Consider the following 26,750-nt stretch of genomic DNA (forward strand, 5'->3'; position numbering starts at 1 on the left):
TTTCTAATCTTGTGAATCTATGATTCTTTGATGATAATTTTTCTTGCTTAATCATCTATTAAATGAATTTTTTGTTTTCAAGTGAAAGCTAATTAGAGCGATGTGACGTAATCTTCTGCGCTAACCCTATAACCCTGTATGTGTTCTATCCTTTATTTTCCCCTGTAAAATGCTTTCATTGAGAAGCAGAGAAGTGGAATAATACCATTTTGATCTGCCTTGTGTAAAATACAAGCTTTCTGTACAGAAAGCATTTCTTCAGTTGTTGGAAGTCTGTATTTCCACACTTAAAATACTTTTGTAATCTTTTCCCAATGAGAGAAGTGAAAATTGATTAATGTTCATAATTTTGCAATCTGAAAACCTTCCATTTGCAACAAAGCATTTCAGTTTCATTGTCTAAAACCCATTAAATGATTCTTCACATTAAAAGTACGCCTAGATCACTGTAATTTGGGTTTGTTTTTTTTTTGGCAGGGTGCAGACATCGTTTGTCTATGGAAACTACATCAGACCTTACTTTGTTTTGATTATGATTCAGAGGAGAGTAATGAAATCAAAGACCTGTTACTTCAGTGTTTTATGAGCGTAAAGCACATCAAAAAAGAAGAGGTAAGCAAACTTTTCTCCTGCCCTGCTTTTCTGTGAGTGAGCTCTGCTTATTTTTAATGGTTACAAATAAAGCCTTTTGACTGGTAAGTTCTAACATACTGCCAGGGATGCTGGAGCCATCCACAGATTTTTTTTCCTTTCATTTTTTCCTTTCGTCAGCATGAATGTTCATACAGCACTGTCGTGGGTTCGTTCTAGGAGGTAGCTGATCTATTTTTTTCCAAGTAAGATTATGAGGCTGCTTTGAGTGGTTCATCATATGAAGAGATGAAGAGAAAGGGATGATCAGAAACTGTGTTAACTTGATTTTAGATCAAACTAGACTGATACAGAATTGCACATTTATGCTGCAATACAAGATGCCCGTGGTTCAGTTTTTCTGCCTTCCCAGTCTGTGCTATTCAACACAGTAATATTTCTCACAAGTTTATTTTAAGGCAGTGTTCCTGCAGTGTTCCTCTGAATTTATCTCTGTGTGATTTATGAAAATGTTGTAGTGGGGTTTCCAGTCACCTGGAGAGCCCTTAGAAGGTCTGATTTCTCATCTTTCCTTGCAAACTTTGTGTATATATATATATATATATTACATCTGACAAATCACAACGTGTTATGTCTACACCAATATGATGGAGAGTGAGTTCACTTGTCACCACGTTGCTGAGGATATTGATAGTGAGAATTGTTTTAGTGAGATCCACTGGTCACAGGCAGGAGATTAAACTGAAGGGATTTGCTTTGTTCTTGTGATTGAGGTCAAGCCATTGAAACTGAAGGAAAAAGGAATTGTTAAACTAAACTGAATACAGACTTCTTTTGGATGCCTTCCTCACTTCACAGGACAGAAAGTTATTTTGTGCCTTTTCTTCATCTGTCTTTTCTGCTATGATTGCAGAAAATGGAAACAGTTTGAGTGAGGTCTCTTCTTTGCCTTGTTGAGGTAGGAGCTGTAGGTTGTGATTCCCTTGACCTTGAAGTTTTTCAAGGATCTTGATGGGGGAGTGCATTGCTGGTATCTGACTACCAAAGGTGAAGTGACTTTCTTTTACAATTTTATTTTATTATCCACTGTTTTTCTTTTTGGGTAGAAGCATCTCATTGACAAGTGGTTCTTTATTTATTTATTGCATCTCTTTATGAGTTTTCCTAATTTGTTTTTGCTAGAAAAGTGCAAAGGAACTTAGCGACTGGCTGACTCACCATTATGCATCATCAGAGTCTCAAGAAGCTGGGGACATTCACTGTATGATGACACAGACCAAGTATACTTGTGCTGATAGAGTATAAGGTTCTAATTCCAAGGGCAGATCTCTCTCAGTCCAGAGGGGTTTATTTCCTCTTTCCACAGCATTCCTTCCACTTTTTCTTCTTGCAAAAGTTTTGTTGCTCATTAGAGTTTTCATCAACACTTCTGTCTTGCTAAAGGAAAAAAAAGTTTTCTTCTGCTTTCATGAATTAAAACAGCTCCACAATGCTTGCGCTATTACCTACCGTGAGACAGTATGAAGGGAATTGTCTGTGCTAATCAGGACATTCATCTTCTTCAGCATCCCAGCTGTTGTCTGTGGGCTTGTCCAAAAATGTATCTAATGATGGAGAATTGTCATGCTGTTTTATCTGAACCTTTGCCATCTTTACAGCATCATCCTAGAATGAAAGTACCCTTGACACAGCTCTGATAACCCTTAGTGTGAAAGCCTGGATTTGTACGGTCCCTTTATGGAATATTACCTTAAGTCATCTTAGAACAGATTGTACATTGGAAAAATATGCAAACGTGTAAATCACATGGCTTTTGTTTCATGTTTCCTCTTTGGTGTAGAAACTGCAACACTTGGATTTTGTTTAAAAATTAAGGATCTGTATTTACTGTTGAAGTAGCTCTGAAGTTGGGTGTTCTTCTGGGTTCTGTCTTCCCTTTTGTATTGTTTTGTTTACTTTTTTGTTTTTCCACCTGTGGAACAATAGAAGGTGAAAGCAATGCTTTCTATTAGGATAGGAGCATGCTTATAGAAGTATTTGTTAAGATTTAGTTTGGAAAACAATATATGAGAAGATGGTTTGCCCTTTCCAAAGACTGATGGCATCTTGAGAAGAGAACCATCTCTGAATAGAAGTGCTGCTCCCTTGACTGCTAAACCCTTAAGACAGGGTGAGGAAGGGTGGATCCAGGGTCACTCAGATGCACTACCTGTGCCTGAGCTCCCTGGGTTACCCACCCCTTCTTACCTGGTGCTCGGTCATTGATTCAAGCCATGACCTTGCAGTTCCCATACACCTCACACCTCCCTTTTTCCTTTGCCAACAGGGAAGAAGAATTTTGAGCTTTTTCTTCAGCTGGAATGTCAACTTCATTAAAATGATACATGGAACTGTTAAGAACCAATTACAGTTTTTTCCAAGGTATGCATAACAGTTACACTTCTTAATGATCGTTAGAGGCCTGGCTAAGACTTTGTCTGTCTCAAGCTGAAATACCTATTATGTTGATAAAATATATTAGCATCCAGAGAACATCAAATCTGTTGAGCTTAAGTACCATATTGCTTCAACAACTTCATTTAATTGTGTGTATAGTTTTGTGTAAAGCAACAATTAGAGATTTAATGAAGTGCTTTTTTAGAACTATCTAAAGCAAATGATTTTCACTTAAATTGTGGTGTATGACTTGTGATATTTGTGTTGGAGAATTGCAAGGCTTTTTCTGCTTCTGTAAAGTCTTACTTTTCTTGTGGACAACCTCTGATTTAATATGGTAAGATGATACAGAGACATTTTAATAACAAATAACCAGTAGGGTCATAGCTTGAGAACCTGATTGATGTACAAAGAATGTAGATTTATTTTTTTCTTTGATTATTCAGGGAAGTGTTATGCAGATTATACTTCATATTAAAATCAGAGGTTTTCAGTTACAACGGTGTATATGTATTTGTAAACAATTTAAGGCTTTTGTTAAGAGAAAAATTATAAAATATATGTGCTACTGTTTTGAATTTCCAGCTGGTAAGAGATATTCGTGTTTTGTTTTTGTTAAGAGTGCTTGGCTTTATTTTAGCTTTGTTCTTTCTGTTGGTGTAATCTTCCAAGATATTTGCTTCCTCTACAAATAGCATTGGTACACAAAATTGAGATTAATTGTGATACTTAAAAACTTTGCGTGATTATTGATATGAGTCGTACATTGGATGCTTGATTGATAGTGTTTCCCTTGTGTTAATGCAGATCCTTGATGGAATACATTTCAGAAATTTACTTCAGAGCATGGAAGAAGGTGTCAGGAGAAACTTTAGAGGTATTGCTATGTTTGAATATTTATTTGGATAGCTCTAAATTTTAAGGTGGGAGGAGTTTATATGAATATTCATCCTAGGAAGGGTTCCTAAGCAGACCTTAAGGAATGCTTTCCATAAGGAAAGGGCCTCTTCAACAGCACCACTGAGTGAGAGCAAGCTGTGCTACTTATGTTTAGCCACTTTGATCAGCTTGGTTGCTATTAAGTGCTTTTAATTCTGCTGCTGAAATAATTCTTTGCACTATTATCTATATACACAACATTTCTTGTAAATGCAGTAGTTCCCTAAATTACTGAAACATTTACTCAGTATGCGCACGTCTGTATGTTTGATAGATAGCTTAACTATCAAGGTTTTGTGGATTTCTATGGCGAATGGTCAAAAGCATAATTACAGCATCACAGCAAAGTCCCAGCCAAATTTCAGATGCAGGCTCAGATCATTAGAGTGAATAGGGCTCCCCAGTTGTCTTCAGTGTTTTCGTCTTAGGGCCTGAAACAGTCTCCCCATGGCAGTGGAAACAAATCCAAGGTGCTGGAGTTAAGGGAGTGCTTGGACAACACCCTTAGACATATGGTTTAATTTGTAGATAATCCTGCGTAGATTTAGGAGTTGAACTTGAGAGCCTTCTCTAAGCTATGTAACTACCTCCCTCAGCCTGTCTTCCTAGCAGAGGTGCTCCAGCCCTCCTCTAGACCAACTAAGAGCTCCATGTTTTCTTACATTCATGGCCCTACAGCTGAACTCAATGCTGTATGTGGTGTCTTGCAAGGGCTGAGCAGAGTGAGAGAACTGCCTCTGTCAGCCTGCTGGCCATGCTTCTTTTCATGCAGCCCAGGATGTGATTTGTTTTTTGGGCTGTAAGCTTGTGCTGCTGGCTGATGCTTAATTTTTCATCAGCCAACACCCCCAAGTCCATCTCTGCTCTGCAGCTCTCAATCTACTCATCCCCCTGGCCTGTACTGACATTTAGGATTGCCCCAACCCTGTTGCATAACCTTGCACTTTGCTTTCTTGAACTTCATGAGATTTGCATGGGTTCACCTCTCAAGCCCTAAGGGTTCCTCTGGATGTCATCTATTCCTTCTGTTGTATTATGTGCACGACTCAGCTCAGTGTCATCTGCAAGCTTTCTGAGGGTACAGTGACTTCCACCACCTGTAGATTCACGTGGAAATACTTTAGGATTCAAAACTTGTCTCTCAGAAGTCAAGTTCTCATATCAGTATGCTGATATCTTGAAAATAGGTTTATGTTGATAGAAGCATAGCATGGAAAATGTGCCCCGGTGGCGCAGTGGTTAAAGACACCGCCTTGCAACACTGGGGCCCGGAGTTCGAATCCCCCCTGTGGCGCAAGTGGTAGAAGTGCCGCTCTGCTACACAGAGGCTCGAATTCCGGGGGCTGGACTCGATGATCTCTAAGGTCCCTTCCAACCCGCACGAAACTATGAAACTATGAAACTATGAAAACATTTAGCTAAGCAGAAGCTGAGTATGAAATAATATGTATTATTTCAACTGTTTGCTTTAGATAAAAATGGTGCTGGATGGCTGCCTGTACTTACTGTTTTCTTGTGTGTTAACAGTGGCATGTATGTGTGTTTTTACTGTAGGTGCTTGAACACAGCTGTATTCAGGATTTCATGCACCATGGAATTCATCTTCCCAGAAGTTCTTCTGTTTATTCTAAAGTTAGAGAGGTGAGTTTGTGTCATGACATGAACTGATGGTATCAAACTGAACTGGGTTTGTATGAAGTGGGAATTTTCCATTTCCTGCTAAAATGCTGTGCTGAGTCTGGCTGGGTTAGAATTGGTTTTGTTCATAGCAGCCCATATTGTGTTGGGTTTTGGTTCTGTGGACTAAAACAGTAAATACAGACAAGTGTTGTAGATGTTGCTGAGCAGAACTAGTGCAATATTGAGGCTGTCTTTGTCCCTACTCTGCCTTCATAGCAAGTAGGCTGGGGTGAGCAACGAGCTGGGAATAGCCACAGCTTACCCAAATTGATCAGAGGGATATTACTTGCCTTATAATGCCACCCTCAGTAATAAAAACTCAGAGAAGAGGGATTTTGACCATTGCTCAGAGACTGGCTGTGAGATGTGGTGGGTGATCGGTTTTTTTATTCCTCTTTCCTTCAGTTGGGTAATATAGGTAATAGGCAATAGTCTCGTGAGGGTTGGAAGGGACCTTAGAGATCATCGAGTCCAACCCCCCGGGATTCGAGCCTCTGTGTAGCAGAGCGGCACTTCTACCACTTGCGCCACAGGGGGATTCGAACACCCGGGCCCCGGTGTTGCAACGCGGCACTTCTACCACTGTGCCATCGGGGCACACTAAAGTTATTAAACAGTTATTAAACTGTTCTTATTTAGACCCACAAGTTTTCTTGCTTTTGCTCTCCCAGATTTTTCTGTTATTCCACCAAAGAAAGCAATGGGTGAGTGGTTGTTGGTGCTTTACTTGTGACTGAATTAACTTTTTAAAAAAGTAAAATAGACTCTGATATTCTGAAAGGCAAATTATTAGAATGAATCTTAGGAGGAATTTTCTTATAGTTTGGCATCACATTTCTCCTGTCTGTAAAAATCCCCTTATTTTCCTGCTCTCCAGCAGAGTACCAGAAATAGTCTTTGCTGTCTGTTATCTGTGCTTTTCTTTACCTAGGGATTTGACCTTTTCATATTTGATCACAGTGGAAAAAAAGTCATAAGCTCCTTAAAGCAAATTTAGTAGGTGGGTCTGAAATGAATTCTGTTTGCCTTTTGTAGATATATAAAACTTACATTGATACATATCTTTTGTTATACATATAGAGAGATGCTGTGTATTGATTGTTGTGTATGTATATATAGGGGCAATCCTTGATTTGGGTACAGATTCTAGTGTCTATCTATGGCTTTTATTCCTGAGCAGAAAGTTTGAAGTTGAATGAGAAGCTTTTTAAGAGAAGACACTCATATCTGATGTAGCCTTTCTCTCAAATATGTAGAAGCTGGAGGCTATACAGGGTGCAATACACAGCTTAATGTACCAGTATGTTGATCCCATTTGTCAGATTCAGTTATCCCCTGAATCCACGTATTTCAGCTGAACAGTCATTTTAACACACAATCAGTTGTCTTAACTTTGATGTACTGAAAATAGTTTTTCATTTTTGAGCATACTTCTCATATTTTTCCAAGAACATAAGTACAGATTTATACCTAAACTTGTGTTAAGAATGTGTGTTCAGATACAAAGGTTTTACAAGGTTCAAGCTTAGAATTTTGATGGAATGAGGTTTTGACAGACTTTAATTTCATTTCATTTAGAAACCAGAGAAGCTTATGATCTTAAAAGAGGACCGTACTGTAAATAAATCCCTTTTGAATTGAGAAGGCATGGAAGGATCATGGAATAAATTTGCAAATGATGACTGGTTCTTTTTCAGTATACTAGAATTTAACTTAAAAAGATCTTATAGATTGCAAAAGTTCCTGTAACAAATCGGAGAGTAACTAAAAAACAGTTATTCAGTCAAATGAGCAGTGGTTGGGCTACTTTACTGAAAGGACAGTAGATTTAAAAACAAAACAACAACCCAAAAGCAACAGGTACAACCCTCCCCTTATGAATACTTCTGACATCCCCAGCACCCCATCTTTCTTGAACGTACACAGGTGTGGAAAACATGTTCTTTGTTGTTTGATTTGCCAGATCCTGAGTTATTTTCACAAACAAAGTAAAGCTCGCCAAGGAGTTGAAGAAATGCTCTATCGGTTGTATAAGCCCATCCTCTGGAGAGCACTGAAGGTAATTTTCCTTTTCAGATTGTAGTGCTTTCCCCAGCTAATAAGTTGTGGGTCCCTCCCACGTATTCTGTTTACAATAATATACTTACAAGCATCTAATTTTGCTTAAATATATTAATAATTTTCATATCACTTATGGTTTCATCACTTGAACAATGCTTTTTTTATTGCTTCTGGTTTTGGGGGTTTTTGGTTTATTTCTTGTTCATTATTTTTCTGTTGCTTTTTACTTTGTTAACTTCTACATATGGAGTTAAACACGTTCAGCTCAGAAGTAAACAAGTTTATCAAGTAGGTCATGAAGAACTTGCTTTAATTCAGCAATGTAATCCGACTGCTGTGAACATAAACTTCAGAAAGGTACAAGGGGGGATTGTAAAAAGCTGAATGCAGCAATTATATGAATCATGCAGTGATTCAATTCAAGGAAAGATTCTCCATTCCAGATGATTCAATACCATATTTATCATAGGTGAAAGGAAATATGTAGCTGGAAATCAAAATGGGGCAGTTTATTTTTGGTTAGGCTGCTATCTTACTTTCGTATAGTTCATCCTTCATTTTTGTACAGCACTGCTGAAGTATTTGCCATTTTTGAGGGGACTATTGCTGGGTCTTAGGAGTCACCAATACTTTAAGATACAGAACTTAAAAGGGAAGCTTACAATCAGTAGAAGTGATTTGGATTCCTCCCCCAAGCTTGAAATCTCAGTTTCATTTTAGACAACCAGTTTGATATTTTAAGCACTGTATGAAACCTTAATTTAATATAGTGAGGAGCAAATCTTGTTCCTGGTTGTATAAAAGAAAGGGAATTCGTAAAAAAAAAACCCTTTTATTCCTCCTCTATGCAAACAGGAAAACTACTTTGGCTATAAGAATACAAGGTGCTGTAGAATTGGTCGTGTTGATTTGCTCTCTAAAATGTTTCTTTAGAATACACAGCTCTTTTTCTTCTTGAAATGATAGTTTTGCAAATATTAGCTAGCACAAGCTTCCTTTGTGGCTTTTGCTTCCATGAGTTTTATAAACCTTTATGCTACCTTAAGTTTTTATAGTGCTATGCATTTTCACTCTTTATGTATGTTTTTTTATATTTTTTTTTAGTTGGACCCAAAATCAAAACAAAATTTTTGCTTCCTTCTTCCTTCAAAGAGAAGTGAACACTAATATCAAGGACTGATGTCTTTGACAAAGTATTTTCTGCTGATTATATTTCAGGTTTCTTCCTGTCATACCTTGAATCTCATCTTCATTTCATTGACTGTTCCGTATTTTCTATCCTTTATGAGCCTGCGGGGGCCAGTGATTTTTCATTGATTTCCTAAATATACACTTTATTCATTTTTCTTTATGTTTGGAGCTCTACAGCCAACAGAATACACTGAGTAGCACACTGAAAATGGTTACAAATGATAAAATAGCAGAGCTAGGGGCTTTATCTCAGGCTTCTGATTAGCTGGCAGAAACTCAGAGCATGATCCTATTACTTGCATGCATAGATGCAGAACTGAATATGTTCATGTTGGATGTTATACTCTAGGCTTGATGGTACTTAGTTTCTAAATAGTGTTTTCTTGAAGAAATAGGCTCCAGCTTTTCAATGTAATTGCCTGTCTGTATAAACTTAATGGTAAAAGCTTTGCTTGAATTCAAGATTTCTTGTGTTCTGTAGAGGAGTTCTAAGAATTCATGCCCAACTATGTGTGTCAGGTGACCAAGAGAAATCCCAACTGTTTTTGACTTATTCAGCATTGCAGAAAGAAGGGCCCAGACTGTCGCTCTTTAGGATCGTTAGAGATGAGAGCTTATTGTTCTGAAAGCTCAGATGTTACAGAGGGGCAGAAATGTAAGGTGGAAAAAATCATGTTACTGTAACTTCTTCCATATGTTTAAGAAATTATCTCCCATTTACTTAATTAAAGATAATAACTTGGTAAAAGACTTTGTAGAGAAGTGTTTCCTAGGATATGCCTTTAAGTCTGTACTTTCTTACTGAAGTAATAACTTTTTCTTCATTGTAACAGGCAAGAAACTCAGAAGTTCGATCAAATGCAGCATTTTTGTTTATTGATGCTTTTCCTATTCGTGATCCTAGTTTTAACACTGAAGAGATGGATGCTGAAATTCAGAAACAATTTGAAGAACTTTTTGTAAGTTTTAATGTAACTAATATGCTGAATGCTAATGAAAAACAAGCTGTTTGTATAGTTAAAGTGAATGGAATTTCAGGATAGTATGTATGCCTGTGATGCAGAAAATGCAATAATAGACTAATATTTTAGTTTCATGTACCACATCGGCAACAGGCAACACTACATCTTTTTTTTTATCTGTTTATGGGGATGTGAATGAAAGGTGCTTTTGAAAGCTCTATCAGGTGTTTCCAGCACGTGGGCTGCATATTGCCCAGCACAGCTCATAGTGTGACCTGCTTCTTGACTGCAGCCCTTCCCCACCAAGTGCTTGGCTGTGCAGTCATCACTCACAACAGCCACACACTGATGTGTGACCAGAACAGTCTTAGCTGAACGCAGGTTCTGGGGAGGGCAGTTCTAACTCTATTTATGGCAAATAATTGTATGCACTGTGGGGTGCTGACTGAATACAGTCCTGTGAACAGCAGAAAGTATGCAGCTGTGTCTTCTGTTTTGATACAGGAATTTGAGAACAGGTTTCAAGATTGCCAGAAAGAAAAAATCAATTTATCTTTGCAAATCCATTTGCAGTTGACATATATTACCTGCAAATTTTCAAATGGAGCAAGTAGACTTGCAATCAGATATTCAACTTGAATGTTTGATGATGTCTTTTTGTTAGACTTCTGTAAGACCTCTCTTAACAGAGAAGAATATCCCTCATTTCACAGTTACATCTTATTGATGTCATTGCTTTTGGCAATGGTTTGTGAGCAGCTTTTATCAAAGAAGCCCTTTGAAAAGGCTGACAATAGCAGGACACGGGGAAGTGGTTTTAAGTTGAAAGAGGGAAGATTTAGGTTGGATGTTAGGGGGAAGTTCTTCACTAGGAGAGTGGTTAGGTCCTGGAACAGGCTGCCCAGGGAGGTTGTGGATGCCCCATCCTTGGAGGTGTTCAAGACCAGGTTGGACGGGGCCCTGGGCAACCTGATCTAGTAAAGGTGTATGTTTGGTGGCCCTGCCAGGCAGGGGGGTTGGAACTACATGATCCTTGAGGTCCATTCCAACACGGGTGATTCTGTGATTCTGTGAAAAGGTACAGGAAGGGTAACAATTCATAAAAGATTTCTGAGCACCTTGAAAGCTTACCAAGAATTGCAACATCTGCCATTGATCCAGACAGATGCATTAGTTTCAGAAAAACAAGGTCACATACATATTGTACTTTTCTTTATTGTTGTTTCTCAATAGTGTATATTTTACAAGGAGAGCTCCAAAAGTAATGCCTCCTATTTTATTATGCTGGCTCATATCATCAGAGGCAGATGTTGGTGGTATGGCAGTATAGGTTGAACCTTCTCACCAATATCCCATTACGTTTTGTTGCTGTGTGACAGATGGACAATCTGACAAAATGGATTCTGACATGGAAGTGTGCATAAAACAAAAAGGTGGCACGAATTCCTCCATGCAAAAAAGACCCAAAATTCATTTAAAAAAAAAAGGAATTGGTTAATATTGTCATTATCTTAACTTTGTTCCTGCTTTAAATGTTCTTGTTCACTTTGTAATAAAATGCCTTGAGAGAACATCAATGCTGTTGTTCACTCATAGCTTAATGATTTGCATAATAATTATGGAATTCTATTTGTGGGTTATAGGTTATTGTCAAATAGTGGATGAGCAGTAATGCTTCTATTCACGTTTTTCTGTTATAGAGACTCTTGGAAGATCCTCATCCAGTTGTCCGCTCTACAGGGATACTTGGAGTCAGTCAGATAACATCCAAATACTGGGAGATGATTCCTCCGACAGTGGTTGCTGATCTTTTAAAAAAGCTAATTGATGAGCTGGCGTGTGATGTAACTTCTGCTGATGTTCGATGCTCTGTTTTTAAAGCAAGTCGTTCTTCTAAATAGAAAATCGTGATTATAATTTCTACACTTTTATCTGAAGCTTTAGTTTCCAGGCCACTTAAAGTCAAGCACAGTAATTATTCCACAGAGTGACTTATGCAGTGAAGTTCCTGGTACATGCAGATTCTGCACTTATTAGAAAATTCATACAACTGGAGAGAAAAAATGTCTTCCAGAGTAGTGACTGTTTGGCTTCCTTGAATCCCATTCACATTTCTAGTCCAATATACTTTCTGCATTGTTTGGACCTGATAATTTTAGCTAGTGGAAGTTATGCTTATTATGCAGACAAGTTCTGGTATATTTCTGTATCACTGGTTTTAACCCATCCCTAGAGAATCCCCTTATGCTGTGTTTCCACTTAAAGTGTTCTACATGTATCGATTCACTTTTAATTTGATGCTGTCTTCATGTTAATTCTCCCTTGCTCCACTATAGCAGTGTGGAAATCTATACTGAATAAGTAGAAAGAGCTGAGTTAAATGTAACTTGGCAAAATAAAAAGAGACTAATTTTTAATCTGAAATTAGTAGAGTTTGGGGAGCTGGTATTGCTACCACAAAAGGTACTTTACATTGTGCCCTCAGATAAGGCAAGACTGTAGTCTCAGTGTATATGTGAAACTTATTCATCTGAAATAAGTTTGCTGAATGCAGGGCAATGGCAATTTGAAAGAACTTTTAGTAAAGAATGTTAAAAGAAAAACATGCCTACAGAGTATCAGCCCCTACTAAAGTTCACCTTGGAAGTGTCATGGTCTAGTGCAACAGGTTTTAGCTTTGTCTTCTTTGCAAATCTACTCTTTAAATATTTTTAATTACTGTAATTGTGTTGTTTTTTTTTTCTTGCAGTGTCTACCAATAACTTTGGACAACAAATTAAGTCATCCATTACTGGAACAGCTCCTGCCAGCAGTTAAACACAGCCTTCATGACAATTCAGAGAAAGTGCGAGTGGCTTTTGTAGATATGCTGCTGAAAGTTAAGGCTATGAAGGCAGCAAAGGTAGGTTAAGTGGCACTTGATAGACATCAGGCAGGAGATAGAAATCAGGGCATTGATTTTAAAAACAAATGTACCTTTGAGACTACTGCAGTTAGCCTTAAAAGAAAAAAAAACAACCTACATGTTTAATGTTTTAATTGTGACTAGTTTTAATGAACTTCTGGTCTTTCTGTAGCTGTTTGTCTCAACTGGGGGAACCATAGGGAATAATAGTTTGTATGGATATTGCTGTGGCAGTGATTTTATAGGCTTGGTGTATACAATGGAAAGCTTGTTTTTAATTAAATCAAGTACAATCTTATTCTGCTCTTGCTCACTTTTTTTTAAGTTTCAACTAATTCGGGGTTGTTATTGCATGCAGTAGGTCCAGCAGTTTCTCCTGTATTTACTGGTTTGGGTTTCTCTTGCTCATTGGTTGTTGGGATCACCAAGTACTCAGTGCATCTTTTTCTCAGCGTGTTTCTGTCTTCCTTGCCCTCTGGTGGCGATGCCTGGGCAGAACAGTCAGACAAACAGCTCCTTTTTACTCTTGTTTACCTTTTTCTATCATTTTTATTAGCCGTCTGTGGGCACGTGCTTTGGCATTTTGATTTCTTTTCATAATGATTTGAAACAAACTTTACGTTCTGCTGTGGATTCTTATTTAGGGTGATGCTGGGCAGCCTTGGGTGTTAGAGCTCCTTTGATTCTTTCTCCACTCTCTGCTATTAATGGCTTACTAATCTAAATTTTAGGTTTTATTTCAGTGATGGTTTTGTCTTTTGTTGAGCCTAGTTACCGTGACATACTTAATTGTGACTTTATATGGTGAATTTGCATAGAACGTGCACAGTTCTCTGTTGTTCATGAGAGAATTAAGCTTGTAGTTGTCACGGGTTACTTAGATTTACCTATGCCCGTGACAGGGGAAGCCACCCCGTGGGCCCCCCTCCCGGGGCCCGGAAAGGAGGGGGAAAAAGGGAGTGGGATAAAACAGCGACAATCTAAGGAGGAAAAACTTATTTTACTAAATATGATACCGAAATACAAGATAACACAATATAATATAATTGAGGCTAACAAATTGAACGAAACAGAGAGAGAGAGTCCCCGAAAACCGAGAGGCCTACTGTGAACTCTAGGCGACACGGCTGGAACGCTTCCCACTCTCCGAGAAGTTCGAGAGAAGAAGGAGGGCACTCCAGCCTGGGAACGAGATTATACAGCGTCCTGGTCCCGTGACTTATCATTAACCATGTTGTTCTCTGGGATATGTAGTCTTCTTCTGTGGACTGCACATTCAATAGAAGTATCCATACTTGACATGATGTTATGATGTGGAATACTGATAGCAAAATTACAAAATTACAAAACCATGACATTCCACCCCTTATTCTACATTATTACATCATGGTAAATATATATACACATATATACACGTATGTAAAATTATGATAGCTAAACAGTAGAATTACATGTAACATAACTAAATGTACAACTATAATAACTAAAATACACTACACATGCAAACATATATATATAAATACATAAAATTATTGACTGCACTCCCCCAGCATCAAATTCCCTTGTGGCACACATTGAACATCCCCATCCTTCTGCATTACCCACCAAGTGCACCCAGGTCCCTGGGCAAAGACAGTTCCACGGATAGGTTTGCCCTTTCCAGAAGCTGGAAGGACCCAAACAGCTTTTCCCAACATGTTCTTTACATGTACAACAGGGACCTTATCTCCTTCTACAGTGTGTAGGGGGCTAGATTGACTAGGACCATCACGATTGACAGATCCTCTAGTATTCACCAACCAAGTGGCTTCTGCCAGATTCTTCTCCCAGTGCTTAAATGTTCCACCACCCATTGCTTTCAACATAGTTTTCAACAACCCATTATATCGTTCAATTTTACCAGAAGCTGGTGCATGGTAGGGAATATGATAAATCCACTCAATGCCATGATCTTTGGCCCAAGTATTTATAAGGGAATTTTTAAAATGTGTCCCATTATCAGATTCAATTCTTTCTGGGGTGCCATGTCGCCACAGGACTTGTTTCTCAAGACCTAATATGGTGTTTCGAGCAGTAGCATGGGGTACTGCGTATGTTTCAAGCCACCCAGTGGTTGCCTCTACCATGGTGAGTACATAACACTTACCACTGCGAGATCGTGGCAAGGTGATATAATCAACCTGCCATGCCTCTCCATATTTATACTTTTGCCACCGCCCTTCCTCCCAGAGAGGTTTCATCCTTTTGGCTTGTTTAATTATGGCACATGTTTCACAATCATGAATAATCTGCGCAATAGCGTCCATGGTTAAGTCCACCCCTCGGTCTCTGGCCCACTTATATGTCGCGTCTCTTCCTTGATGACCTGAGGTCTCATGAGCCCATCGAGCTAGAAATAATTCACCCTTATTCTGCCAGTCCAAGTCAATTTGAGCCACCTCAATTTTGGCGGCTTTATCTACCTGATGGTTGTTTTGTTGTTCTTCAGTAGCCCGACTTTTGGGCACATGTGCATCCACATGACGCACCTTTACAACCATATTCTTTGTTCGGGCAGCAATGTCCTTCCATAATTCAGCGGCCCAAACAGATTTTCCCCTCCGTTGCCAGTTGTTTTGTTCCCACCTCTGTAACCACCCCCATAAGGCATTTGCCACCATCCATGAGTCAGTATAAAGATACAGCATTGGCCACCTCTCCCGTTCAGCAACATCTAAGGCCAGCTGGACAGCTTTTACCTCTGCAAACTGACTTGATTCTCCCTTACCTTCGGTGGCCTCTGCAACCTGTCGTGTGGGGCTCCACACAGCAGCTTTCCATTTGCGATGCTTCCCTACAATGCGACATGATCCGTCTGTGAATAGGGCATATTTCTTTTCATTTTCTGGTAATTCATTGTATGGTGGGGCCTCTTTAGCACGTGATTCCTCTTCTGCTGGTGATGTTCCAAACCTTTTATCTTCAGGCCAGTCCATGATTACCTCTAGGATTCCTGGACGATTGAGGTTTCCCATTCGCGCTCGCTGTGTAATCAGCGTAATCCACTTGCTCCAGGTGACATCGGTAGCATGATGAGTGGAGGGAACCTGTCCTTTGAACATCCAGTTCAGCACTGGCAGTCGAGGTGCCAAAAGGAGCTGTGTTTCAGTCCCGACTACTTCGGAAGCAGCCCGAACCCCCTCATACGCGGCTAAGATCTCCTTCTCAGTTGGAGTGTAGCACTCTTCAGACCCCTTATATGATCGACTCCAGAATCCCAGGGGTCGGCCTCGGGTCTCTCCTGAGGCTCTTTGCCACAAACTCCAAGTGGGGCCTTTCTCTCCAGCAGCAGTATAGAGGATGTTCTTTACATCCTGTCCAGTCCGTACTGGCCCCAGAGCTGCAGCACGGGCTATCTCTTGTTTAATCTGTTCGAAAGCCTGCTGCTGCTCAGGGCCCCATGCAAAATCGTTCTTCTTCCGCGTCACCTGATAAAGGGGGCTTACAATGAGGCTGTAGTTTGGAATGTGCATCCTCCAAAAGCCTACTGCACCCAGGAAAGATTGTGTCTCTTTCTTGCTAGTTGGTGGAGACATGGCAGTGATTTTGTCGATCACATCTGCTGGGATGTGACGACGTCCATCCTGCCACTTTATACCTAAGAACTGAATTTCCTGGGCAGGTCCTTTTACTTTGCTTCGCTTAATAGCAAAGCCAGCTTGTAGAAGAATTTGGATGATCTGCTCTCCTTTTGTGAAAACCTCTTCTGCTGTATCACCCCACACAACAATGTCATCAATGTACTGCAGGTGTTCAGGAGCACCACCTTGTTCCAGTACAGTTTGGACCAACCCATGGCAAATGGTTGGGCTGTGTTTCCACCCCTGGGGCAAACGGTTCCAAGTATACTGAATGCCCCTCCAGGTGAAGGCAAACTGTGGCTTACATTCTGCAGCCAAAGGAATAGAGAAGAAGGCATTGGCAATGTCAATGGTGGCATACCATTTGGCTGCTTTTGACTCCAGCTCGTACTGGAGTTCCAACATGTCTGGCACAGCAGCGCTCAATGGGGGTGTGACCTCATTCAGGCCACGGTAGTCTACTGTCAGCCTCCATTCTCCACTGGCTTTACGCACTGGCCATATGGGACTGTTAAAAGGTGAGTGAGTTTTACTGATCACTCCCTGATTCTCCAACTGGCGAATCAAATCATGAATGGGGAGCAAGGAATCCCTGTTGGTGTGATACTGCCGTCTGTGCACTGTCTTTGTAGCAATCGGTACCTGCTGCTCTTTTACTCGTAGCAGCCCCACAACAGACGGGTCCTCTGACAGGCCAGGCAAAACAGACAGCTGCTTAATGTTGTCCATATCTACAGCAGCTATCCCAAAGGCCCATCAATACCCCTTAGGATCCTTGAAATGCCCCCTTCTGAAGTAATCAATACCCAGTATACATGGAGCCCCTGGGCCAGTCACAATAGGATGTTTTTGCCAGTCTTTGCCAGTGAGGCTTATTTCAGCCTCCAGCACAGTCAATTCTTGAGAGCCCCCAGTCACTCCAGAAATATGGATTGATTCTGTCCCTTCATGACTGGAGGGCATTAGGGTGCACTGTGCACCGGTATCCACCAGCGCCTTATATTCCTGTGGTTCTGATGTGCCAGGCCATCGAATCCACACAGTCCAATAAACTCTATTATCCCTTTCCCTCCCCTGACTGAGGGCAGGGCCCCTCTATTGGTTACCTGTGATGACTGGAGCAACTCCACTGGTGGTTGGTATGTCTAGTAGTTATTTCACCCGTGCTCGTAGTGCAGACGTAGGCTGATCATGCCACTTCCTCATGTCTTCTCCACGGTCACGTAGGTAGCGCCACATGGAAACACGCGGTGCAATTGTACTGTTGTTCTTTGCTCGAGCTGGGAAGCGTGTACGTTTAACAGCTGAGACTTTTGATGATGCAGGTGAGGAGTAGGACTGGAATACTTTGATCAGATCCTTCATTAGACCTGGTGGCCCGTACGAGGATTGACCTTCATCAGTTGTTTCTGATACTATTACGGGATCATTACGATTAGTTGATGGAAACAATTTCTTGCACATTTAATCTACTCGGTCTTCTAGCCGTGAGATGGCAGAAACTGCGGCATGCAGTTGAGGGAGCTGCTGATCGGTGGTTTGAAGCATTATAATCAGCTCAACAACTCGGGGCCATCTGTCCATGAACCCTTTAGAACCTGTTACCAATGACTGTGCAATTCTCTCTGGTGCTGTACTTGTGATTTTCTGCCACATGTCAGGATCGGCCCTCACTCTCTCAGGGTCAAGTTCGCTTGGATCAGGGCTGTACAACATTTTCGCCATGGCCAATTCCCTCAAGCGCTGAATACCTTTTTGGACGGTATTCCAACTATCAAATTTAGGCTTCAAAGCATCCTTATAGGGGTACCTTTCTCTCACGGCTTCTAACAGCCGCAACCAGAGAGTGGCAGCTCCATCCGAACATCTGCTAATCCCTCTGTCGATACCTGCATCTTGGGCAATGCTTCCTAGTTGGCGAGCTTCATTACCATCTAGAGACAAGCTGTTGGCCCCGTTGTCCCAGCAGCGAAGCAACCAAGCAAGGATACCTTCATCTTGACGCCATGTGAACTCCTTTCTTGAGCCTTGGATTTCAGTCAGCTTCAGAGGTCGACAATAAGTGATTTCCTCCTCATCATCAGTCTCTTCTTCATGCCTCTTGGTTTTTGCCTTTGCTTTTTTCGGTACTGCTCCATGCCCGGCACCTGGGTCTTCTGCAACCCCCCCCTGTGCTTCTCCTTCTTTTCGTTCTAGACGCGTGGACACCCGTTTCCATTTCTTGCCTTCCACAGGGGCAACTGATATTGCTACTGATGCCTCCTGTGACTGATCAGAATTAATTTGGGCTTGAATCTCAGATCGGAAACTCTCTCTCTCCAGAATAGTATGATACAAAGCACGGTATGCATAAGCCAAACCCCACATAAGGTTTACCTCCTTAGATCTCTGACCCAAATACTCACTTAATTTCTTAGGGTCCCTTAGGTGTTCAAGAGTGAAATCCCATGACACTGCGGGTCCCCATGCTTCTAAGACTTTTCCTAAACCTTTCCATATTCCCTGCCAGTCATCATTCTCTGGTTCTGGAGGAGACTTCCGCATAGAACGAATGCATAGGAACATATATGCATTCATTAATAGTGATAACATGGATGCAAGTATGAACCCTATCTCAGTTATTGAAAGGCGTGTGGAAATCTGAGAGTACAACCTAAATAAAAAGGTTTTTTTTAGCCTGTACAATGAATTAAACATGGTGGTGTTTGTAAAATTGCCTGTTCCATCTGGGATGCAAGTACTTGTAAGATTCGCAATTCCATCTGGGATGCAAGTGTTTGTAAGATTCACAATTCCATCTGGGATGTAGGTGCCAAAATTCTGACCATACCACATCTCATAAAAGTACCAGGCAGGTGTCTCCATCAGTATCCACCTTATTAGGCTATATACCTGCACAATTCCACAACACCAAATTATGGTGTTAATAGTTGACCAATACTTTAAGAAGATCATAATTGCTTTCAATCCCTTAAACAGAGCAACTGGGATGAAGAGTGGATTCATAGCTGGCAGGCTCTGTAAAAGTCAGAGCTAGCTAGCTTTGCTCTAAGGGAGAAAGAAATCCCTTTGTTTTCTACACAAAAGTTAGATAGCAGTGCTGAGAATGTACAGCAGCCCTGAATGTTGACAATTTGTCTGGTATTTCAAGGTCACGTTCTCAGTGAGCAGCTACGAAAAGATAACACTCCCCTAACGAAGCTCTTTAAGAGTAAAGAGAGAGTCATTCTAAAAGCTAAAAAGCTCTATGCCCGCATTCTCCACCAAAAAATCTGTCACGGGTTACTTAGATTTACCTATGCCCGTGACAGGGGAAGCCACCCCGTGGGCCCCCCTCCCGGGGCCCGGAAAGGAGGGGGAAAAAGGGAGTGGGATAAAACAGCGACAATCTAAGGAGGAAAAACTTATTTTACTAAATATGATATCGAAATACAAGATAACACAATATAATATAATTAAGGCTAACAAAATCGAACGAAACAGAGAGAGAGAGAGTCTCCGAAAACCGAGAGGCCTACTGTGAACTCTAGGCGACACGGCTGGAACGCTTCCCACTCTCCGAGAAGTTCAAGAGAAGAAGGAGGGCACTCCAGCCTGGGAACGAGATTATATAGAGTCCTGGTCCCGTGACTTATCATTAACCCTGTTGTTCTCTGGGATATGTAGTCTTCTTCTGTGGACTGCACATTCAACAGAATTATCCATACTTGACATGATGTTATGATGTGGAATACTGATAGCAAAATTACAAAATTACAAAACCATGACATCCATTTATTTAATTCCTTTAATGTCTTTACTCGCTTTTTCAAGTTCTGGAAGATCTGTCCCATGGAGCATCTTCTGGCTCGTCTGGAGGTTGATTCACGGCCCGTGTCACGGCGCATAGTGAATCTCTTGTTCAACTCCTTCCTGCCCGTTAACCAGCCTGAGGATGTGTGGTGTGAGCGCTGCATTACTTTGATCCAGATGAATGCAGCAGCAGCTAGAAAGTTCTATCAATATGCTCACGAGTATACTGCCGCCACCAATATAGGTGAAGTACAAAACATTTTGAGTCTTCTGTAGAAAATGAAAACTATTAATGTCTTTTAATCTGATAGTTGAAGACTTTTGGTTACAAGTGTTTGTACTGCAGAGAGCACAGCTGCATTTTATAAAAGTGCTGTGAGCCACGTGAGATTGGGAACATTTTGTTTCAGATGGATTCTGGTAGTGTAGAACATAGCAGTCAGCGTGGAGTGACTTGAGCAAAATGGAGGATCTGTCGCTCCTTGAGAGATTGTATCACCTTAGTAAGGTACTTCTGGACTATGTAGGAGCTTCCTCTGGTCCTACTTTGATTTTTTTTAATTTTTTTTTTCTTTGAATAGGTGTTTTTAACAATGAAGTTATAGAACCTGATGATAATGTTGGCTGTTTCTTTTCCATATTTGAGTCTATGAAACATTTGTCCATTTTTCCATTTTCTTTTACCAGGAAATTTGGTATATTTATTTCTAGCTATTTCTGCTTCAGTTGCCTGCTCTTCAGAATGGCTATCTAGCATTATACTGAGAAGCATTTACTAATGATGTTCTTAATAGTAAACATCTGATTTATTCTTATCATATTTAAATGTAGCTAAATTGATGCTAACTATTCGACGCTGCTTGAATGCCTGCATCCAGAAAGCAATGAAAGAGCATTTTGATGATGATGGTGAAGATGAAGGTGAAAAGGAGAACCAAAATGTAAGAAATGCTGCTTTATGATAAGTACTGGTAATGTTTGTCTGTGGTGCTGGATTTCAGATATAGGCAGTTAGTGGTGTGATGGAAATCTGAAGGAAAAATTTAGACATCTGTGGAGTTGGAAGGGGAAAACCACTAGCGTGGCACTTTCATGCCTTGAGATAGTAGAAATTCCACACAGCTCACAAAATAAGCTTGAAGGCATGTGGAGCACACTTAAAATGAATATTTCTCTCACTTCACACTTTATTATGTTTGTTTGATTTTTGCAATCAAGTGTTCAAAGAATACAGTGTAGCGGGATGACTCGAGTTCTATTTAGCTTGTGAATGAATCATGGAGTTGATGCTTTAAGATCAGCACAACACCTATGGGAAATGAATGTAAGAATTTTCAGTGTTTTGAAGCTTTATTTTAATGTAAATTTGTGTATTAGGACATAATATCATCTGTGTTTGTATTTCAGGTGTTGAATGATGTGTTGTCAGTAAATGATGTGGCCAGCATGGCAAGTTTATTGGAGATTACAGTGATTCTCTGGAGAAGTATTCACAAAGCGTTGGATCACAATGAAGATGCCAAAGATTACACCATAAGAAAGTTTGCTTCTGTGCTTCCTGAGTATTTAAAAGTATTTAAGGTAAAGAAAGCCTAGATTTTAACTTTTTCCTGTCACTGCTCTGGTATTTTCTTCTGATGTTATTTGTTGTGTGTTTTATCTATTTTCATGGTATTAAGTATGTTTTGTTGCTGTAAACAACAAGAAAAGCTATCCTCAGTTCCAGAATCTGGTGGATCATTATTTAAGTTGTTAGCACAGAGATATTTATCCAATAAGCTTCTCTGCTTGCACTGCCTTTTGTAGGACTCTGTTCTTCTGTTTTTGAAGTTTTTTCAACTTTTGGAAATAAGTCACTGAAGATGCGCCACTGTAAAATACTCTTTTCAGATGAGAGTCCACATGTATTGTACATTGTACTTCCTTCCTCCAAACCCTTCCACCACCATCACTTGTTATTATGATCCAGTTTCTCTTCAGCTGCTGGAACAGCCGAAACAGCTGAGGCTCCTTTGTTACTTTCTTGTGATTGTCTTCTGATAATTGGATTCTACTCTCTAACAGTCTTTTGATTCTTACTACTTAGTGTTCTAATCAGCCTTAGGTAATCAGAGCTGAGAGTCTGTTCATTTCTACATTATATTCTGCAGTACAGATCTAGCAAATACTCTTTCTACCCCGAAAATGTTTGGATTTGTCAAAGACATTCCAAGCCTTTTTTGGAAACCCTCCTCTGAAGTTCTGGTGATCAGGCAAGAGATCCAGCTTCAGCAAGCAACCTCTTGAGTGATATTCTTACAGTGAGTGAGCAGCTTGCATCTAAAACAATCTTGTCATCAGGAGCTTATTTTCTAGGAGACTACAGGTTGAGTCAAAGTATCTCTATCCTGAAAACCTACGTGCTTTTTTTGTTGTTGTTTAAAATGTTATTTTAAAAAATCAACTTTAAAAGATTTCAGCTCTTCAGATGTTAAAATGAATAATAATTTTATTTGATTGAACTCCTGAAGCGTGGACAACAGATACGTTATTTCTAAACAGTTTGTCACACTGGTCAGTTTCTGTACGTCGTATTTTGATGTGTTGTAACAACTTCTGGGGTATTTCTGTGTTAAATTTGTCAGTTGCAGATTGTAAGACGTGATGTTTTTCTACTTCCACCTCTAGTGAAATGAAATAAATGCTTAAATTGATATAATTGAATCATACTTTATCTCTTAAATTTTGCATGATGTCTGTATGTGTACGTCATTATAGTGCACCTTTTATTTCATAGGATGACCGCTGCATAACTCCATTGGTTATCCTGGCATCCTTTATGCCCCCTGCTGCTATTCCTACATTCAGGTACTATTTTTAAATCCAAAATGCGAGTGGCACTTGTTGACTTGTGTTAAATTTTTCACAAGCTGACATTTTAAATGCCCATTTTGATAGATTGGATAATTTGGGTAAACTTGTATAAAATAATCTGCTAAATAAATGTACCGAGTTGATAAAATCTGCATGGTATAAATATATCTCTGAGCCACCTGCGTGTCTCTTTTGGTGGTATATTACTTGATTATCTGTGAATAATTTCTACAATGATAAATATGAAGTTAACACATCTTTTTCCTTTTATCTTTTCAATCTAAGCTGTGGTGTGATCTCCAAACTCAGAAACATGGACAGTGGGGCTGACCAAAGCAAATACTCTACTCTGATAGACTGTATGTGTCGCTGGGGTCAAGTGAGCCATGTGTTGGAACTTGCCTGTGACTGGTTGTCAGACACGCTAACCCCAAAAAAGGTATGGAGACATCAAGGAATTGTTAGATTACATAACTGCGTTTTTCCTTTGTTGTGGGTTTTTTCTTTTTTCTTTAAGGAGCAGCTTCTCACATGCTGTATTTTCTTTCTTTGAAATTAACTGTAAAAATTGTAAAGTACTAACTGTACCTTACTAATGTTGTGCTTCCTTCTCCTTTAGAATGTTAAAACATCAGAACGGCGAGTACGTATCCACGTGACACATGAATCGAAGCCAGAATTAGCACTTGATTACATTGAATATTTATTGACTCATCCTGTTAATCGTAGTTACCTACTCTCTGTTCCTAAAAAGAAACTGAACCATCTTCTGAAAGTTCTCAGTGCTGCTAAGGTAGTGTTATCCTTACCACAAGCAATGCTTATAAAAGAGTGCATCATATTATAGATTGCCTTTCTCAAATTAAAGCTCTGGGAATACCTAAGTAGGCTTTGTTACAGCTTCTTCCCCTTCTACTTCAGACAGATGTTCTAAACTGGAAGTATATTATTAGTTCACAATTGTTTATCGGTGGCAAATTTTAATTGCTTTTTCACTTCTAGGTGCCTCTAATTTTTGTGATCCAGTGTTGAGTATTTGTAAGGAACCTGACTTTCAGAATGTAAGGAATAGTCTTGAAAATCAGTTCTAGCATTTCACAATTAAAATAATTGAAATCAGGCTTCTTAATTTTGCCTTTTTGTTTTTTTTTTTTTCCTTCTTATTTTAAAATCTTCTGTTTAAAAGTGTTGAGAAAAACACAACAAAACTTTTTTGAAAGATTTTTCTGGCAAATATAAATGTGAACTTTGATATTTCAGGAGATTCTTGGCTCAGTTCTGAAAACAATTGAAATGAATCGTGGTAGCTGCAATCAAGGAACTGGCTTAAGAGCCTTCAGCCTGTGTTGCAGGTTGAGTATTCATCTTCAAAACAAGGTATGTTTATACTTTATATTTCAGTATAAGCAGGAGTTAAAGCTGACAGTCTAAGGAAATTCCAAAAGAATTGGAATTCAAAAGTTTATAAACTTCTAATTTTGTTTTCCAGTTTTCGGAAGAAGGAAAAGATTATCTGTCACATCTGCAGGACATGGGAGCTTGGGTAGAAAGTCACATTTTACCTTTTCTACTCGCAAGTGAACAAGAGGATGGAATTTCAAAACAGAGTAATGTTCCTGAATTAATAATCCAGGTTAGAGGTCCCTTCTCACATAAATCAAACTACCTCCAGCCAAATAAGTGGTATATGTAAACTTCAGGTTTACAAACACTGTTATCCAAAATGTCCAGTGCATTATAGAGGATGATTTGGAAGCCCAGGAAGGTCATGTTATTGTAGAAGAGGTTTTAAATCTAATCGTGTTGGTTTGCTTTGCTTCCTTCTTTCCTTCCTGCTTTCCCAAAAGAAACAGGTAGAACTATATCCTGAGGAATTAATTCAGCATACTTAATTCTGGTACTGAGTACCAGGAAACATATCTATGGAAGTCAGCAGAGTGAGAGTGGGAGTTCCCTGGGAATTAATGAGGGAGTAGTGAGGAAGTGAGTCGTTCACTGACTTGGATTCGCACTGCTGCAGCCAAATGACTTTTAGAAGGCTCTAAAGAGGCATTAAGTAAGTGCTGTAGTTGTTCCTGGGACAGATTAATTGTGTGTTTAATAAGCTATTGTCTCTTTTCAAAATGAAATAATTGACATGCATGCTGCAGCTCTGGCTATTTGTCAAAAGATTGCGGTCATAGAATTCAATCTTACAGAAAGACAAGACACCAAATAAAGAATATGTACCAGAATTTCTAGAATGTGTTTGATCAATTTCCCAGGTCTGAACAGAAACCGAAAATGAATGTACTGATAAAAAATGAAATAGGTAGTTATCAACAACAGAACTGATATTCTGCATGATGAGTCAGTAATAATGTTCCTTGTTAGTAGGTACACAGAAGGCACGTGATTAGGTAATATATAAGCAAATTTTTAATTGTCTTCTGTTGTATTTCCCATATGTCTCACTTAACATAGTGCAGATTTTACCACTGAGCTGTGGGTCTTTTCAAATTCTAGTCAAGGGAAAGATTCGGACAAACTTTAATCACAGTCTGTGTCTTTGAATGGCCCAACTCATTGAAATGCTGGCTGATTAACAAAAGAGAATTAAATGATTCCTTGGATTTTATATTCTTATTGCTTCTCACTACTACTGAACTGTTGTTTTTTATAGTAATGTTTTTGTTCTGATTTATTTCTGCTTCTCTTTTCTAGGCCTATCTGTCAATCTGCAAAGATGTCATAATGGTTGGTCTTGGAAATGTCAAGTTTCAACTGCACTTTTTAGATATGGCACTTTCAGTAATACAAACAGGTACGAAATATAGTGCTAACATCAGCACCTTCACACACAATTAGGTGACATGTTTGTATATTGACAGAACTGTTGCTTTTTTGTTTTGTGGAATCTCTTTCTCAAAAAACAGTATTTATAGTTGATGCTAATATCATTCATATGGTGAGAAATAACAACAGCTTTTCAGCAAGTTGAAAACAAGCAGAGAAACTGTCCAGCATCTTATCATTGTTGGTGGCTGATGTTTTTTCCTTGCTGTTAAATTCCTGTTACATAATTGGTATGTCACACAGTAGTATATGTACATAAATATTTATGCACACTGATCTTATGTGTATCTAAGGAGACAAAACTGTAGTGCAGTTTAAATTTGGCTCACGTTTGGAAAGTTAAGTTGACAGCAGAGACAGAATTAAAGCTCAGTTCCTCCTCACAAAATAGAGTTTTATTCTGAATACATCAAGAAATTTTTTAAGGAACACTGGATTTATACTTAATTAAATACTATTTGAGATATATGAAAAGTAAAGCTGAAGGTGCTCAGAAACTAAATGCATCATCTAGGAAACTGTAGCTGTGTTTGTGGTATAGAAGTTTTGTTAAAAATTTGCATCTAAAGAATATCCCATTTCAGTGTGTATATTGCGGTATTTCTCTCTTTAGCCAGGGGTGCCTTTTGTACACCAATACTATTGTGTGCACTAAGAGAAATTACTGAAGCTTCTCTGACTCAGAGCACTGAGGTGGATGAAGTAGCAAATGTCCTCCATGCTGTTCAGACCATGTTCCAGAAGGTTTTAGAATGTGTTGCAAGCAGAATCAAGGAGCAGCCGGGAGATGGGATTCAGGTATTACTGTTAACATCGCTACCTTTATGTAGATGAATCCATGCTTGTACTCAAATGCAAAGTGATGTTACGCTTTGAGGTTGTTAC

At 39.5% G+C, this 26,750-nt stretch overlaps 1 protein-coding gene across 2 annotated transcripts in view; it reads left to right on the plus strand.

Moving 5' to 3' along the window:
- The window catches only part of NCAPG2 (non-SMC condensin II complex subunit G2), a 43,370-nt gene that overhangs the window by 5,499 nt on the left and 11,121 nt on the right, over window positions 1–26,750 (plus strand). For both annotated transcript variants that reach the window (XM_032442983.2, XM_085540659.1), the window contains exons 6-23: window positions 478–612; window positions 2,918–3,012; window positions 3,835–3,904; window positions 5,521–5,607; window positions 7,610–7,705; window positions 9,732–9,857; window positions 11,561–11,740; window positions 12,610–12,762; window positions 20,199–20,421; window positions 21,009–21,118; window positions 21,585–21,758; window positions 22,954–23,024; window positions 23,316–23,469; window positions 23,650–23,823; window positions 24,291–24,407; window positions 24,520–24,663; window positions 25,734–25,833; window positions 26,479–26,663. In XM_032442983.2, the coding sequence (XP_032298874.2) occupies window positions 478–612; window positions 2,918–3,012; window positions 3,835–3,904; window positions 5,521–5,607; window positions 7,610–7,705; window positions 9,732–9,857; window positions 11,561–11,740; window positions 12,610–12,762; window positions 20,199–20,421; window positions 21,009–21,118; window positions 21,585–21,758; window positions 22,954–23,024; window positions 23,316–23,469; window positions 23,650–23,823; window positions 24,291–24,407; window positions 24,520–24,663; window positions 25,734–25,833; window positions 26,479–26,663 (2,394 nt within the window). The remainder of the gene's footprint in view (window positions 1–477; window positions 613–2,917; window positions 3,013–3,834; window positions 3,905–5,520; window positions 5,608–7,609; window positions 7,706–9,731; window positions 9,858–11,560; window positions 11,741–12,609; window positions 12,763–20,198; window positions 20,422–21,008; window positions 21,119–21,584; window positions 21,759–22,953; window positions 23,025–23,315; window positions 23,470–23,649; window positions 23,824–24,290; window positions 24,408–24,519; window positions 24,664–25,733; window positions 25,834–26,478; window positions 26,664–26,750) is intronic.

Source organism: Coturnix japonica, chromosome 2 (assembly GCF_054131305.1).
Source record: "Coturnix japonica strain WE chromosome 2, WE-NBRP24, whole genome shotgun sequence".
NCBI lineage: Eukaryota > Metazoa > Chordata > Aves > Galliformes > Phasianidae > Coturnix > Coturnix japonica.